This window comes from Myodes glareolus, chromosome 5 (genome assembly GCF_982192425.1).
Source record: "Myodes glareolus chromosome 5, mMyoGla1.1, whole genome shotgun sequence".
NCBI lineage: Eukaryota > Metazoa > Chordata > Mammalia > Rodentia > Cricetidae > Myodes > Myodes glareolus.
The window spans coordinates 72618597-72636845 of NC_142030.1; the positions used below are offsets into that span (position 1 = coordinate 72618597).

Sequence of the window (18249 nt, forward strand, 5' to 3'; positions counted from 1 at the left end):
GTCCACTCAACCTGGGTTCAGCTCTGTATTTGTGAAGCACAGGACTGAGTGTGGAGAAGAAAGCTGTCTCAGAACATCTTGGCACTATAAGTCCCGCTTTGCAGCACCCGACATGGCCAGGGACTGGGAACTACACTGAATTCTAAATGGACAGGTGGCGGCAGCTGCTGTACACAGATGTCATGCATTAAAATCGAGACGGAATGTGATGTTCTAGAAGGATTAATCTTGTGAGATCTTCTATCTACTCAAAAAAGAGGAACAGTAACAAACCAGACATATGTCCACTGCCCAGTACAGTAGGAGCTCCTTGGTGAGAACAGTCTTAGCAGCTGCCCTCTCTCTGAAGGACGAAGGACCACAGATCTCTCCACTTGTCCTCCTCTATCTTCAGACAACCATTAAAAGAGGTAGGACCTTTGTCAAGGTTAAAAAAGAAATACATATTCCTCTTAAGTCCAACAGCAGTGTTTCTGGATTCAGAATGGTTATGAATACCTAGAACAATTAGGAGCCAACGTTTTTTGAACACGTGGGCTGGGTTATTGCTGACCTGAGCACTGGGAAGTGTCTTAGGAAGTCCAAGTGGGCTGGCCAGCGGTGCCACACGCCTTTAATCCCAGGAGCCGGGAGGCAGAGGCAGGCGGATTTCTGAGTTTGAGGCCAGCCTGGTCTACACAGAAAGTTCCAGGACAGTCAGGGCTACACATAGAAACCCTATCTCAAAAAATAAAATAAAATAAAAATTGTAGAAGTCTTTATGGATTGACAGAGGCTAATTTCAAGTACTTTCAAGTACTCAAACATCTAGGATCCAGTTCTCAACAGAAATGTACAGTGACCTTTGAACCAATGGAACAATGATGACAGCAGACTGAGTCCTTTGCTTGCTTGTGGCAGCAGACAACAGTGGCAGCAGCCCCCTCGAGCCTCTGGTCCTAGTTACAGCCAGACTCTTATTGCCCTTTCTGAACAACTCTAGCAAGTACAGTGAACTGGCAGCTTGAGGAAGCCCTTAATGGCTTATTCAAGATCACACAATGAATAATAGGTAGATACTTGGGACAGGAAAGTGATTCAGTAAAAACAGTGGTACATTGTACCATCGAACACAAGGGGAAAAAAATCAGGGGGTGGGGCAAGATGGGAAAACCCCCATGAGCTCATGGGCCTGCAACAACCAAGGACTGCTCTCTGTAATGCTCTAATGGCCTATGCCCAACTGTCTGCATAAAGGCTCAGTGGGGGAACAAACGGTCTTTGGTTTGAAGAATATGTCACAGACCAGGAAAATATAACTAGACTTCATTGTCTTCGTGCCTTGACAACATCCTAGAGAGCAGAGCCGGGTTCTGAATTGACTGAGATCTTCCATAAATGGTGTCTAAATGCAGGCTACACACCATCCAAAACTCCCCAGAGAAATTCCTATTATGTACAAGGAATGGGGAATGCAGCAAGTCCCTCGCCTGGGCAGAACACATTCTCTGTTCAGTGCAACTTTGTACTTCCTGGGTGCAGTGCCAGCTGTGTTCCTACTAGACCAAGACCCAAAACACAGAGGTTCTAAGCAAATTGAAAACTAAGCTAGTTCTGGGAAGACACAGGCATGACAGTAATAAGGGGATCATTTTTTTTTTATAAAGGCTCTAGTTAAGAGTCAATATTATGTTACTTGGAGTTGCTGTAGCAAAATAGAGTTACTTTTTTTTTTTAAGTCTCTATCGACACACACATTAAAACCAAGAGGTGGGAACTGGCAAGAAGGCTCAGGAGGTAAGGGCACTTGCTGCCAAGATTGATAAAATGAGTTTGGTCCTCAGAACCCATGTGGTAACATAAAAGAATGAACTCCCAAAAGTTATCAGCTGGTCTCCACATGCATGCCATGACACGTGCACATACTTGGACACACATACGCCATTCATCCATCATACATACATACATAATACATTCATACAAACCAAGAACTGGCTGAGATGTGAGATGTAGCACCAGTGACCATCACTCTGTGGAACTGATAATCAAGGGGAAACCTCCAAACATGAAAGTAAGTGCACCATAAAATTAGCTACAGTATGTTGTGTGTGGGGATATTTTTTACTATGACTCAGCTCAAACCTCTTCTGTTCAGAGACCTCCCCGACAAAACAAACCTTAAATTCTGTACACAGCTGGAGGTATTGCTCGTGACTTGACAAAGTGCTTACTGAGAATTCCACGTACAGAGGTGCTTGTATCTTACAATGGGGTAGCATTGCGACTCGACACAACCATCGTAAGTTGAAAGTGCAGCTGATGCACCTGGCCGACATCCCAGCTTAGCCTAGCCTGCCTTAGACAAGCTCAAATACTCACCTAAGCCTACCACTGAGTAAAACCATCAACTGCAAAGCCTATTTTACAACGAAGTGTTAAATTCCTCCCGTACAATGACTGGTGAGTGTTTTGTCGACTGTTGGACTGTGAAACCACAAAACACAACATCCAAAGTGCTCTGGTGACCCAGTGGAGAGAGAACCCGTCAGCATCAGGGCTTACACTGCACACAGCCAAGCCTGATGGGTACCACGTTTGCACTATGTCAGCAACGGGGAGAGCATCACACTGCACACAGCCAGCCCTGATGGGTACCACGTTTGCACTATGTCAGCATCAGGGCTTACACTGCACACAGCCAGTACTGATGGGTACCACGTTTGCACTATGTCAGCATCGGGGAGAGCATCACACTGCACACAAGCCAGTACTGATGGGTACCACGTTTGTACTATGTCAGCATCAGGGGAGAGCATCACACTGCACACAGCCAGCCCTGATGGGTACCACGTTTTCACTATGTCAGCATCAGGGAGAGCATCACACTGCACACAGCCAGCCATGATGGGTACCATGTTTGCACTATGTCAGCATCAGGGGAGAGCATTACACTGCACACAGCCAGCACTGATGGGTACCACGTTTGCACTATGTCAGCATCAGGGGAGAGCATCATACTGCACACAGCCAGCACTGATGGGTACCACGTTTGCACTATGTCAGCATCAGGGCTCACACTGCACACAGCCAGCACTGATGGGTACCACGTTTGCACTATCGTGATCTGGAAGATCTGTAAGTTACCTCAGGGTTGGGATCATCTGACCATACTTGCTCATTTGGTAGTGACTTCCAGTTACTCCTGAACATATCAACTTTGCTCGCTATCAAATCAGAATTTGTGGGTGTGCTTCTTCCCCATCCTGTTTGCACCCAGACTACCAAAGAGAGAAAATGCTTTATGGCTCTACGCTTGTACAGGGTTGGCACAGACTAAGTCCCTCTGTAACATTTGACTGTCTGCCTTTCTAACTGCCAAAGAACACAGTTTAGTTATCTGCAAGCCCTGACAACCCTGCATTCATACAAAAAAAGTCAGAAATGACACACTGGAATGAAAAATCCTATAAAAAATTTTATTTACAGATGGATTAGTAAGTAAATCTATGCCAAAAATCAAAATGATGTTATCTTTAAAAGCTGTGCCACTTTGAGTGTGGTCAGTGACATCACTTGGGAGCTTGTTAGAAAAGCAAAATCTGCCTCCCACCAATCACACTGAATCAGACTGCATATGGGTAGAGTCGCAGCTCCTGTGTTTTACTTAAGTTTTAAGATGTATTTGCTTTTAAATCATGTATGTGTGTCTGTGTTAAAGTATGTGCACACGTGTGCAGGTGTCCACAGAGGTCAGACAAGGGCATCAGATCTCCCTGGAGGTGGAGTTACAGGCAGTTGCCAGCTCCCCAAAGTGGGTGCTAGGGACTGACCTCTAGTCCTTTGGGAGAGTAGCAAACACTCATTAACCACCAAGCTGTCTCTCTGGCCTTGAATCAGATTCTTCCCCCAATTCTTACATCCCTTCAAGTTTTAAGAACTGCCTCTGTGGTTTGGGTAAGTCCTCCTAAGGGCTGTGTGTTAAAGACTTGGTCCCCAGCTGTGTGCTTGTGGTAGCATCAAGGGCAGCAATGGCGGGAGGTCCTGAGGATGACTGAGGACCTTCAGCAGGTCATGGGACCCCAGCCCCCTCCTCTCTTCTGCTTCCCTCTTGCCGAAATGTGCAGCCTCATTACAGGCCAGAGCAACAGGACCGATGAACCACAGAAAGCAACCTCCAAAACATAAAACAACATTAGCTTCATCTGCGACAGCGACAGGAAGCTAACCAACAGGAACGCTAATTGAAAAACAAGTCTTAGACTACAACGAACCACGCCACTGATCTTAACCGAGCAAACATTACACAGAAATAAACGAGGAAAGTAATGAAAAATGACATAGGGACTAAAGCTTTACCAGGGTTAACTGGAACACTCTTGCTGGCGTGTAATTAAATAAAACAAGGAAAGCTGGGCATGGTGGTACACACTCATAATCCCAGTGCTCAAGAGACTGATGCAGGAGGTTTACGGCGAGTTCAAGACTGGGCTACATAGTGAGTATTTGAACAGCTAGTATTATAAAGCAAGACCCTGTATTCAAAACCAAACAATCCCCGAAAATGAACAAACAACATAAAAATGCCAGGGAAAAGGAGTAGGAAGAATAGAATTATACAATTAACGTATGGCCAGGACAGTGAATAACCAGGAGACAGTCTAGAACAGGTGGCCTGCACCAGCCAACACGCTCTACGCTCTGTTCCACGGAGACTTCAGACTCAGGCTCTTTGTTTTCAATGCTCACTGCCCATAAACACCACCCCCACCCCCACCCACCCCCATTCCCCTACCCCATTTTCCTTCGCGAGGGCAACACTCTCTGAGGCTCTAAGAATTATGGTCGCAGATGGCTGACCCAGGTAGTTCAGGAAATGTGGCCGTGAGGGAAGCGCCGGTTGAGCCTACCGTGATTCAGGTGTCTGATGCAGTCATTGAGAAGCGCGCTGAACTTCTGCTGCTCGGTGGCCTCATGGAAACAGAAGTAGCCATGCCTGAGGTAAGGCTGCCACAGGTACACCGGGAAGGCCTTGGGCAGGACGACAAAGGGCTGCGAGTTCTTCTCACTGGAGGCTGGAGAAGCAACGGAAGTGGAGACAGTTTTAAAACATGAGTATGTGTTTCAGTCTGTAAATATTTATCTCAGTCTGTAAAAGTATCTGGGGCAGACACAGGCTAGCAAGGTGGTAGGGAAGCAGGGGCTCATCTCCTCTCCATCCCTACTGCCCGCCTAGCCTGTCTTCCCCACAGGTATGGTCGACTCCTCAGCAGAGACAGACAGACAACCAACACATCTTCCTCAGTTCCCTTCTGTTGATGGCATCTCCAAAGACCACAGGCGGAGCTCCCTTCTCAGGCACCTCTGCTGACCCGCTCCTTGCAGGCTTCGGTTTCCCCAGGTTCCTTCCCCTCTGTGGCGAACCCTTGCTCACTGCAGTCTAGTCCTATTCTCACGTCAGTCTGCCTCCTGCCGCATCAGCTCCTCAACTCAATGGCTGGAGTCACTAATGCCACCCCAGCCACCAGCCCATGGCTTATCTACTCTGGTCTGTGACTTGTGTTGCTGACAGCAGCCCACTCTTTAGACAACATTCCCTTCCTAGTTGTGAGTGCCTCTCTCCTGGCTCTCAGCATATCTATCTTTTTCCAAAAAGTGACATGTTTTGCACCTACGGCTTCGTCTGCCACCCCTCTAGCCCCCGTCAAGCGTTGGCACTTGTCCAGGTGCATGTCTGGGGCCCCTCTACTTTTGATCTTTACCCTGCCAAAGGGTGTCCATCTGTTCCAAAACTAAACATTTTCCCCGTATCCTTCCTTCTTTACCATCATGCTCTTTTAGAGAAAAATCATTTCACCCTTCACAGGGTGGTTCACATGTCACTTCCTCTGGGGAGCCTCCACTGGCACCTGCCACCTAGACAGGCCGGTTTCCGTGCCTGGCACCCACTGGGGAGGAAGGGTGAGCAGATGAGCTCTGCTCTTGAATTCCCAGGAGAACCCCTCTCTGAAGAGTGATTCCGAGAGGGTAGAGGCCACTACTGACATAGCTCTGCCCATAGCAGAGTTATAGAACCTACAAGATATTCAACTTCATCATATTGAGTAAACAGATATGCTCTGTTGATCTTAAAAAAAATTTAGAGGCCCTGAAAAGACAAGACTAGGGGGCTACAGGTCTAGTTCAGTGATAAAGCAGTTGTCCAGTATCTGGGTTCAAGTCTATCAACACACACACACACACACACACACACACACCGGGGGGGGGTGGGGGACAGAGACTGCAGAGACAGAGAGAGGCCTATCCCTTCACAATCAATTCTGAGAACCTCATGGGAAACTATGCCTCTCTTCAGAAACCCTAGCCAGCCTAACCCCTGCATCCCTATCACATGACATCACACTTGGTTAAAAGAGTCCACTTCTTTCTACAGCATGGGAACACACAGAAGGTACAGCGTGTTCTGGGAGCACAGATCTCTAGGAAAGGAAGGAAAAGGGGGCACCCTCGAAGAGGCGGAGCATGCTGGGCATACCTAGAAATGGATCAGAGCCATAAGGAAAGCTTACATAACTAAGTCAGCTACTGGGAAATTCGTAATCCAAGGTAAGAAGAGATTTGATTAAGACAATACAGGAACCTGGTTCCACTGTCCTGAAATCTGAAGGCTAGGGACAGAATGGTTGGGAACACAAGGTAGCCCATTGGTGCCCAGCACAACACCCAGAACAGAAGAAGGAATCAGTACACACAAACACATGAACAGTCACACGCGAAAGAGACACCCCCTTCCTTGCAGTTGTGAGCTTCATCTTTTAACTGAGCAAGAAACTTTGGAGAATGCAACTTCACATACATTTCCAGCTTCCCTTGTAATAGGGTAGCCCACTGCTCCTAAGTTCTGGTCAATGGGAAAAAATCTGAACTGCCATATCAACCCCCTGCAAGCATCCTTAAAGAAAGTTACCGCATCCTCCTCTTCCTCCCCTTTCTCCTTCATGCGACATGGAAGGAGCCATAGCACCAGTATTCCTGCTGCTGTTAGAATAACAAGTGTGCCCAGACTTAAAGGGGGAGAAAGCCAGAAGAGCCTGTGTCCTTGACAAATCTGTGGATCTGCCACACTGACCCTGGAGCGGCACGCCAATACTTACGTGAAGATAACAAACCTTGCATACTTAACTTGAATTTCATTGTGTACAGTAAACCAGATCCTAACTAATAAAATGCCAAGAGATCGATCACTGTAGTAAAGCATGGGGACACTCTGAAAGGCCACCCTGGCAGAACATTCCACGGAGAACATACATTTACCCATTAGCCTCCAGTGCCTCTCCTCCAGCAACGCTGGAACCTCCCTTTTTAAACGTGCTTAAATCTGTTCTTTCGGGTAGAAGTAACATTCTACCCGAATGGGGTATATCTGATTTACAAGGTTTATGAAGGTAAGTCTTCGTGCCCTTTCCAAGATGTCACAATTTCATACAAATGACATAAAGTAACACTGACTCTCTATATCAGAAGCTTCAGCAAACCCTATAAAATCCATTGCTATTAACCCCTAGTTACCTTTAGCTAAACCTTCCATAACAATTTTCTAGATTCCATCCATCTACAATTCATTTTTCTGGGTTGAGTTACAAGAGTATCACAAATGATCTATTGAAGCATATTCTACTTTTAGAATTCAGCAGGCCACCCCATACAACAGAAATAGTCATTGAAAAGCTGTGTCTGAAGCCCTGGGCTATCTAGGCATGAGTCACATAGGCTTTATGCTTTTCATTCCTTCCGATATGAGTTCATCAATAAATTCATAAGTGTATTGTTCTGACAGATTACGCTGGAAAGTTCTGGAGAGAGTCTCAAGAATCAACATGCTGCTGTTCTCACTTTTAGTGGCTGGCACATAGCCAATGTGGCAGATAGGTAGACGCTGGAAAAAATTTCATATATTTTCTAGGTAGTGAATACATAAAGCATTGCTTTAGCCTGAATTATTTAGTAATAATTTGATAATCTAGTTTTATGGTCCGTGTACTATCTATAATTGTGTTATTAAAAACACCACACTAAGCAATCCACAGCAAATAACAACTGATGGAATGATTATATAGTTCTCCATAAATTCTAATGAAATGATGATACCCATTAATAAGAGCCAGGGCTCTCTCCAAGAAAGCAAGTAATGAACGTGTGCTGTGATTTACACAAAGGCAGATGGAGTTATTCTATTATGCACAGTTCATGAATTCCTATGAAATACCCTATTTAGCCTATATAGTATCCATCATTTTCTCTACATTAAAAATAAGTGAAATGGATGAGAATCAAAGAATTTTAAAGCTGGAAAGATTCTTCTAAAAATTTCAAGTTTAAAGCTCCATTTTAAAGCAGAAGAAACAGAAGCCAGAGGTGCCCAGGGCCTGCTACCCTGAAAACGTTTGCTAAGAGGCACAGTGGGAGCCACATCCAAATCCACGCCCCCAGGTCTCAGGCCAGCGCTCCATCTACAGCAGAGCTCGGCATTACTTACAGACGGTGAACAAAGGCGGTGCTTTCTTTTACTCTGTAGCTATGAGTTCCTGTGGGGTTTATTTAAAATGGTCTTACTTTTGTCGGCTTCTGTAAAATGAGATAATACTCCCTGACAGGTCAAGACTTGCTTACTGAAAAATGAAATTGTGCGTGTCACACCGGATGCCTGACCTGTGTGTTTCTGCCGTCTCGAGTGTTGTTACCAAATTCTACAGCGTATCCCTAGTTCTAAGATACCTGACTGTCAGCAACATAGAAACTGCCCTTGTGACGTCATAGAAATGGGATAATGTCGACCCAGAGTAAACAAACTCCACTTTCTAGCTGCAGATGGAGTGTCGGGATTCAACACAGGTTTCTCCACCTTGGCTCTACTGGTACCTTGGGCCACTCATCTGTCTCTTCAGGGTTGCCCTGTGCATTATGGGTTGTTGAACAGCATCGCTGGTCTGAATGTCTGTGTCACTCTCCTCCTAGGACTCTGGAGACTGACAAATGTCCCTGAAAGGGGACTATTCTCCCTTATTAAGGACCACTGATCCAGTTACATAAAGTTAGTTCAGGGAAAGTCAGAGCAACTCACCAATGGGGTCTGGAAAATGCTTGTCAGATAGAAGATTATATTCCTCTTCTGAGGTTAAAACTTTGCCTCCAGCTGGAAGAATTCGGCTTTTAGGAACAGCTCCTCTCTGATAGGCCTAAACAGGAAAGACATGAATGAATGATTTCTCCAGTATATATATTTTTAAAATGTCAGAAATTAAGAAATCAAACAAGTCCAGACACATATATCCAGTGACAGACATCCCTACACTATGTCATTTGGGGTCACTTATTAAAATTTTTTTGGTTTGCATTCTTGTTGCTTACACGGTAGCATTCCTTTACTTCTGTTTGATGGTCACTCCCAGAATGGTAAACCAGATTCCCTAATCTCAAAGAGACTCCCAGGAGGTGTGTTCTTAAATGGAAAAAACGGAGTATCTGTAACTACTATGCCTGTATGATGTTCACCACTTCAGACGCTGATGGCTCTGACTCATTCTGATAACCACAGGTTGTCTCTCTCTGTCTCTGTCTCTGTCTCTGTCTCTGTCTCTGTCTCTCTCTCTCTCTCTCTCTCTCTCTCACACACACACACACACACACACACACACATACACACACACAGCTGACGTGGGCCACATTAGATGCTGAATGACACTGTGGAACAAGTTAACTACACTGATAGTTACCATGGAGCTTCACCAAAAATACAAAGATGTTGCCATAATAAACGTGCAGTCATTTGCCCCCAGAAATGACTGGATTTTTTTGCCGTGAAGTGGCTGAGATGAAAGTGCAGCTTTATGACATCAGAAGATATTCTGACCGGCAGATAAGACATTCTGCTGTCGGAGGAACCCAAATGAGATCCGGCACCCTGATTAGTGCCTAGGCCAACGTGCCCCAGGGACAAACAGATGAGATAAAACACTAGTGTGGGCATCTGATTGACAGGCTGGTTGTCAAGACAAATTATTGAAAGCAGTAACTTAGGAGCTAGTTGAGAATTGAAACCAAGAAGCTGTGGGTCTCGAAAATCTAAAGGGCGCCCTTGGGAATAACTAAAATAACATTGATCTGGACAACAATAACAATAAACTCAAAATAACAATAACACATTCTGCATCTGCAAGACGGTGCCTGGAGAGCCCCAAGCGAAACAAACACTCAGAGCCCTACGAAACTTGTTTTAAGACTTGGAAGAAACACTAATTAGCTGCTTAAACACACTGGGGACCCAGAGCATAGCAGAAGAATCTCTCTCTGTATGGTTTTGAGATAGTGTGAAGCAACTGATTCAAACAGGGTTTAACTATGGAATTTGTTTGGGGTTATAAAAAGCTTCTAAACTGCAAAAAAAAAAAAACAAACCAGTTATATCTGAGGGCAGATGACTAAGAACATTACATCATTTGACCCTCAAGGCGGCGTTAAGAATTAGATATTATCTCCATTTACAAATGAGAAAACTAAAACTCACAGAGGTCCAATAATGTGCAATGACCCAGTGGTGACTGACAGATTATGGACTCATTTATCAAGTCCCCAGCAAATGTGAGGGAAATTTTGATGAATTATGAAATGAGAACTCTCTGATGTCCCTGTGCTCACCACCAAACTGGACTCTCAACAAAGTAACAAGACATTAGTGAATAGTTGATGTCTAACTCTTTCAAATGATTTATATTAACTTTATGTTCACTAATGTTTTGCTTGCATCACACATGTCTGTGTGAGGGTGCTGACACCCTCAGTTCAGTTCCCCTGGAACTGAAGTTACAGACAGTTGTGAGATGCCATGTGGGTGCTGGGAACTGAACCCAGGTCCTCTGTAAGAGCAGCTGGTGCTCCTAACCACTGAGCCATCTCTCCAGTCCCTAGTTAACATTTAACTCTTACATGTGATTTTAAGAAATACTTCTATAAATTAACAAACAAGATCTTGTTATAGTGTCCAACAATGACCACAAACTACATGGACTTTTCATTTAAATACCCAGGTGGTTTCTAGAACTATTTAATCATTAGTGGATTTACTAATCACGTTTTTATAACCTAAACAAATTCCTTGAAAATAATGAGCAAAGAAAAGAAAGAATAAGTTTCAAATTGAGAAAGACCATCTTTAAATGTGAAAAAAGAAAGATCACCAAAATTTAATTCATAAAGAAATTTCATTTACTGTTAAATGTGGGTGAAAAACTCAATAAATCTAATAACAAGCTTTCTCAATTAGTTAGAGGCAATCATATCAACAATTGTTCTGTTCAGGACTAAATCCTGGGCTGGCCATATGCTCAGTGCATCAATGTATTTGTTTGTTTCATTCTAAGAAATTGCCATTCTGAGAAAAGAAAGCTGAGTCTAAAAGAGATACCTAACTTAGCTAAAGGCATGTATCTGGTAACTGTCAAAGATGTAATTCAAAGCCCATAATGTTAACTACTCATTGGGATACTGTACCTCACTCCAGTCCTCTAAGAGGACATTGTAGGATGATATGGGATGTCTTTCTGTATGCTATGAATATGTGTTTCTCTCACTGGTTGATAAATAAAGCTCCTTTGGCCTATGGCAAGGCAGGATAGAACAAGGTGGGAAATCCAAGCAGAGATACAGGAGAAAGGTGGAGTCTGAAGGATGCCAACAGTCACCCAAGAAGCAACAAGCCAGAGCACAACCAGTAATGCCATAGCCGCATGGCAATATTTAGATTGGTAAAAATGGATTAATTTAAATGTAAGAGCTAGCTGATAATAAGCCTGAGCCATCATCCAAACATTTCCAAATAATATTAAGCCTCTATTATTTAGGAACTGGTGGGTAGGAGAGAAAGCTCTGATTTTAGTAGGATGTTTATGAAAAAGCCTTTGATAATTTGTTACTGTTGTTTGTAGTGTGCTGACAATTGGGGCTGTGGGTTGAATAAAATCCTAATATAGGGGAGTATTTCCAAGGGCACCTGAGACTGAGCCTGGATAAGAAATGTGTGCAGTGTGAGGTTTCAAAGGATCTGCTGGGATCATCTGAGCTCACTCCTCAGTTCATCTGAGGCTGGGAGGCAAAGTAAGTCTCATGTCCATAGTTTACTTCTAGCCTGTGACACAACTTGACCTAAACTGTGGATTTCCAAATTCACTGCTCACTGCTCTAGCTTCACACAGCCCCTCTATGAAGGAGGAAAGCGGAAACTTTAAAATCTGAAGTCCTCCGGGTCTAGATGCTTTACACACCTGATCTCCTTTCTCTCTTTGTCCAGACAAGGCAAATAATGAGAGAAAAGTCTAACTGGATGAAAACCCCTACTTCTAATGGAATGAAGTATTCAGGGCATGCTACGTTTGTAGAAACCCCTGCAATGCAGGCACTTCCTCACTGAATAACTCACTCCTCAGTCGTGTGTCAGATGTGATGCTTAAGGTGGAACGATGCTGAGACTGAGCAGAGGGAGCAGCAACAAGCTAGTGACTGAGAAGAACTCTGAGGCTGAACGAATGATCCCTGAAAAGGATCCTACACCAAACACAGGCCTCTTAGCAAACCTATTCCCACACTCATCTGCCACCCAAGACTATCTTTTTCCTAGACTGCAAGCATGGGTCTGATTAACTGCTATCCATTCAGATCCGTATAAAGCACTTAGCATACAGCAGATACTCAACATATTCCTATTCATTGAGATGAGTACCCAATCAACCAATTGCCATGGTCAGGGCATATCAATTAACACAGACAAAGTTTTAAGACAATAGCAAGAACTGATGGTAACATGGGCGTATCTTACCTCTTTGTTCTCATAACTTTCCACAGCAAAATCATTTTTAACCACAATGTATCTGTCCTTCCACTTCCTGATGTCTTCCGCAAACTGTGAGAGCTCGGCTTCATACAAAACAGTTCCTGGTTCCAAAGGGGGCTTAAAGAAGATTAATATGATTAATTGTCACAAAAGATAATATACCTTGCTAATACTACATTATTCATGATACTCAGGGAATAATCTAGAAAATTATAGTGTACAGCAATTCTCGAAAAAAAAAATGTTGCTTTCTTTTAGATACCACAATTTCCCCTTCCTATTCTGCCAAAAAAAATGAAGACACTTGTTACATGGTATGTTTTCTGATTTTTATTTCCCCCTATATGGATTAGGAATGAGAGAATATGGTAGATTTATCCTTTGTATGTTTGATAAACTGCAGGCAGGAATAATAGAGGCAGTGCAATGAGTTCATATCTAGGTGTCTCCTTTAACTCACTGACATGCCTCAAGGTTACTTCTGGACTCAGTCAGCTGTTTTCCTATTGTCCTGGTTTTGTTTCTGTTGTGATAAAAAAAAAATACCCTGACTTCCTAAAACAACTTTGAGAATAAAGAGGTTGTTTGGCTCAGTTCCAGGCCACAGTCCATCATTTCAGGGAATTCAAGGTGGTAACTCAAGCAACTAGTCACATCACATCCAGTCAAGAGCAAAGAGAATAAGCACATGGATGCTTGCTTGCTTGCTTGCTTGCTTGCTTGTGTTCCCCTCTCTTGCATAGTTTGATGGTGCTGCCCACAATGGGAGGGTCTTTCCTTGTCAGTCATCAGCTAAGACAATCTCCCAGAGGCACATTGTGGTGGTTTGAATGGCAGTGACCCCCATCAACTCATGTTGGAATACTTGATTCCAGATTGGTGGAACTGTTTGGGAAGGATTCGGAGGTGTGGCTTTGAAGTGTTGGAGGGAGGATGAGTTTTGAAGTTTTGAAAGGCTTGCGCCATTGTGAGTCTCCTTCTCTGCTGTGGTTGTATCTCAGAATGTGAGCTCTCAGCTACTGCTCCAGCACCATGCCCGCCTGCCTGCTCCCCTGCTGCCTGCCATGATGGTTGTGGATTATGGATCTATGAGCCTCCAGCTCTGTCTTCTATAAGTTGCCTTGGACATGGTGTATTATTGCAACAACAAGAAAGTACCTAAGACACATGTCCACAGGCCCACTTCATGTAGACAATTCCTCATTAAATGTCTCTTCCCATGTGATTCTAAGTTGTATCAGACTGACAGTCCTGCCAGATGTGGTGACACACACCTTTAATCCCAGCACTTGGGAGGCAGAGAGACACCCTGACCAAATACTAATTGAGAGTTCAAAGCAACCATCTATATATCACATCTTTTCCCAAAGAAGTGGAAACCTAGGTTGTGAACACTTTACCCAACTTGCTGTTTTTTGAGGAGTGGATGTTTGGTTGCAGAACAAGTCAGGCCAGCAACAATCAGTTCTGCCTCTGTCCTCATGAGCACCCTCATCAACCCTGGTATATGTGCTGGAGAGGCATTTCTCTTAGCTTCCTCATTAGGTCCTTACTGAATGTTCTGTATAAGGAGACCACTCATCCTGCTTTGTAACACAATCTCCACATCACTGTAAAATGTAGGAGTGTGCCTCCTGTCTTACATGTCACCGATGTGACATTGATTTCTCCCTGTTACACAAACATGTGGCCTTCAAAACTTAACACTTTACTTTAAAGCAAAAAAAAACAAAAACAAAAACATAGGATTCACAGGGAAGAGACAGGACTTTTCTTTTAAGACTCATCTAAGGGGTGAAATAAATTTCCATTCCGAATTCCAGGGCTTAAAGACTGTGCCAACAGATAATGAGGCTTCCTCTTATCTCACCACATTAAAAGATAAAGAGGACCCCCCTCACTTCTTTAAATGAGGCTGAAAGCAACTTTAGAGTCCTTATGCACAGCTTTTCTCAAATTTGGGCCACTTAATCAAAGCTGCGGTCTCCGGCTAGACTTACTGTGTCTAAGGCTCTAGGTTTGGGGAACAGAATTTGCATTAGTTTTGCTTAAGTCTGTTACCCAGACTGGTCCCCAGTTCCCGGGATCAGGTGATCTTCCTTCCATTGTCTCCCCAGGGTTGAGCTACACACTCTACCATACCTATTTTGAACTTGTACTATTTTCTTTGTCTTTCTTTAAATTTATTTACACATTTTATGTGTACAAATGTTTCCCTGTATATGTGCACGTGCACCACGTGTGTGCTTGGCACCCAGAAAGGACAGAAGAGAGCATCAGATCCTTGGGAACTTGGGATCTGGAGTTCCGGATTTTGGGAGCCACCATGTGGTGCCTGGAACCAAAGCCAAGCCCTCTGAAAGAGCAACAGGTGCTCTTCATTGCTAAGCATCTCCCTTACTCAAGCGCTTGCATCCTTAACATGCTCCCTAAATTTTGAGACTATTTTGTGGGATCCCCATGCTGCTAAATTCTCTGGTTAACCCAGCGCCCCTCTCCAGTCACTGGTCCCCTCATCTCTCTTGACTCAGTTCTCCTTACCCTCAGGGTGTTTCTGTCTGGATTCTTTCCTCTTCAGGATCTGCAAATGTTGCTGAGGTCTGTGCCTTTTCCCCGTCTCCATCCTCCCTCTATCCTCCAGGTCAGAACAACCAACCCCCTGGCCAACATATCCACAGATGCGGGTAAAAGTCACTGCCACCACCGCCACCACTACAACCACCACCATCACCCTCTCAGGGGCTAGAGAGCTGGCTCAGTGGTCAACAGTGCTAGCTGTTCTTGTAGAGGATCCAAATTCAGTGCCCATCACCCACACCAGGTGACTCACAACCACCTGTAACTCCAGATCTAGGGAACCTAACGCCATTTCTTGGCTCCCGAGGCACTCCCCACATACACACACTTAAAATTTGTGTCACTCTATGTGGTACTTTGAATAAATACGGCCCCTATTAGGAGGTGTGGCCTTGTGGGAGAAAGTGTAGCCTTGCTGGAGGAAGTGTGTATCAGTCCTTTGGCTGCTGCCTTTGGATCAAGATGCAGAACTCTCAGTTCCTTCTCCAGCACCATGTCACCCTGCATGCAGCCATGCTTCCCACAATGACAATAATGATCTAAGCCCCTGAAACTGTGAGCCAGCCCCAACTAAATGTTTCCCTTTAGAAGAGTTGTCATGGTCATGGTATCTCTTCACAGCAATAGAAACCCTAACTAAGACACTCTATATTTGGTACCCTGTCATGGGACTTCCCAGAGTACTTAAAATTAAACCCTTGCAGTGGGCCTACAGGGTCTGGTCCCCATCTGTCTCCAGGTGGTCACCGTCATCCACTCTTTCTCACAGAGCTCCCAGCAGGCTTATAGTCTCAGGACCAGGGGGGTCCTTCCTCTTCCTGCTCCATCTTCTTGGGGTACGTTTTCCACGACTACTCACTACCTCTTCCTATTTCGTCATCAGATGCAACGCCATCTCCACAGAGGGCTTCCTTCCCAACCAACGTCCCCCTAAGGAGATTTTTGCTTGACTGTTGTCTGTAGTTTTAATCATTACCTCACCATCACCTGCTCTCAGTTCCTCCCATTGTTTACCGTCTGTCTCCTACATGTGAAAACAAACTCCAGGAAGGTAGGCAGTTTATTTTGAAACACACATGTCAGATCAAAGACGATTCAGAGGAAATCATGTTTGATCATTGACCAAAACAAACCTAATCACGATTTTTTTTTCAGACTGACCTTCACAACAGCAAGCTAAATTTCCTGGTATCAAAACATTAATGAGAAAAAAACATATAATGAGATTTGACCCTGTCTAGCTTTTTTTTCATATAGATCATACAATAAAAAAGAAATCATATATATTCTCACATCAAGGCGGTATTTTTTAGCATAAAATGACTAGTGTAGTTTTTAAAGCTGTAATTCACACAGTTGAAATATTAGCACCTATACTCATTTCTCCAGAGAGGGGAAGATGTGAATCAGGTGTCCACAGGTTACCTTGGTCTTCAGGAACTGCGACGTTGGATCCCGTTGCTGTTCCACCTCACTGCGCACATGACTGCAGAAAGCCACAGAATACTGGCGGCTATAGTAGGGGCTGAAGTTTTTGATAGAAGCCTCAGTTTTTCCTGAAAAGACACAAAAATCAGAATTGTCAAGTGTAGCGTGCCTCACAGGACAGACATCAAACTACTTTAAACACACACCGCCACTCAACATCTCCCAGACACCCCTGTGAATCGGGCTGTGTCAGCAGCCTGCTCCCTGGGAATGTCGCTACCTGCTGCACCTGCTTCAACCCCTCTCTCACCTAGCATCACCCTGAAGAGCTCAGGGTCCCCGAGACCATTCAGTAGTAAGAGGAATCTCTTCCGTGTCCACTTTACCCACTGCTATGACTATGGAAGTAGTCTGCCTTGCCTCCTAGCCGCGCCAGCTTGGTATTGATTCTCCTAAGTGACTGCAATCCCCGTGTCCACCCTTCCAGACTCTGTACCCACATTACTCGTTTTTCTTCAGCACCTGAAAGTTGAGCCTCGAGTCTTTTGCCTCCACAGTCCTGGATCAAAACGCAATACTGAGGTGGGAAGATGGCTCAGCTGGTAAAGTGCTGGTTACTCAAGCGCTAAGACCTGAGTTTAGACCCCAACATCCATGTAAAAAATCCTAGCGCTGGGGAGATGGAGATGGGGGACCCAGGGGTTTGCGGGCCAGAAGACTAGTTAAATTAGTTAGATTCGGGTTCAGTGAGAGACCTGTCTCAAAAAACAGAAGTGGAGAGCGACTGAGAAAGTCACTTGGCGTCAACCTCTGGCCTCCACATATATACTGTATGTTAACACACAACCCACAACACACAACACACACACACACACACACAAAGGGGGGAGGAATGGAGGGAGAGAAGAGAGAGAGAGAGAGAGAGAGAGAGAGAGAGAGAGAGAGAGAGAGAGAGACTTGTGTTTCTAGGCTCCTAGTTTAGGAGACTTTTGTGATATAAAGTGTCATACTTTATTGCCATGAGGGAGAGTGCCATGAGGGAGAGAGAGTAACCGACTTAAAAGTCTAGAGACCTGGACTATAGACCTCATCCTAACTGTGAGACAGGCGTCACCATCTAACCTCAGTCAACTCCCTCAGCTCTCCAGGCCTACTGTCCCTGACCCTGGAGGGGTGTACACTTGGATCCGCATTGTTCTTTGGGATCAGGAGACACTGAAGGTACAACACCTTCACCTACGTCACCACACTGACCAGCAATGATATTTTGGCCTCTTGCTACCAGGGGTGAATTTTGCTGTCAATCATGTAGGACCTGGAGTTGGCGGGGGAAAGACCCAGTTGCCTTCCTGGCCCTTGCATAGCATGGGAGAGTACAGAAGAAG

At 44.6% G+C, this 18249-nt stretch overlaps 1 protein-coding gene across 1 annotated transcript in view; it reads right to left on the reverse strand.

The window, feature by feature from the left end:
- Positions 1–18249, reverse strand: part of Niban1 (niban apoptosis regulator 1) — a 163794-nt gene that overhangs the window by 80464 nt on the left and 65081 nt on the right. Inside the window, exons 2-5 of the mRNA XM_048431058.3 lie at positions 16862–16992; positions 12845–12976; positions 9098–9212; positions 4887–5051 (exon numbers count right to left, since the gene is read on the reverse strand). Of these exons, the coding sequence (XP_048287015.3) occupies positions 4887–5051; positions 9098–9212; positions 12845–12976; positions 16862–16992 (543 nt within the window). The remainder of the gene's footprint in view (positions 1–4886; positions 5052–9097; positions 9213–12844; positions 12977–16861; positions 16993–18249) is intronic.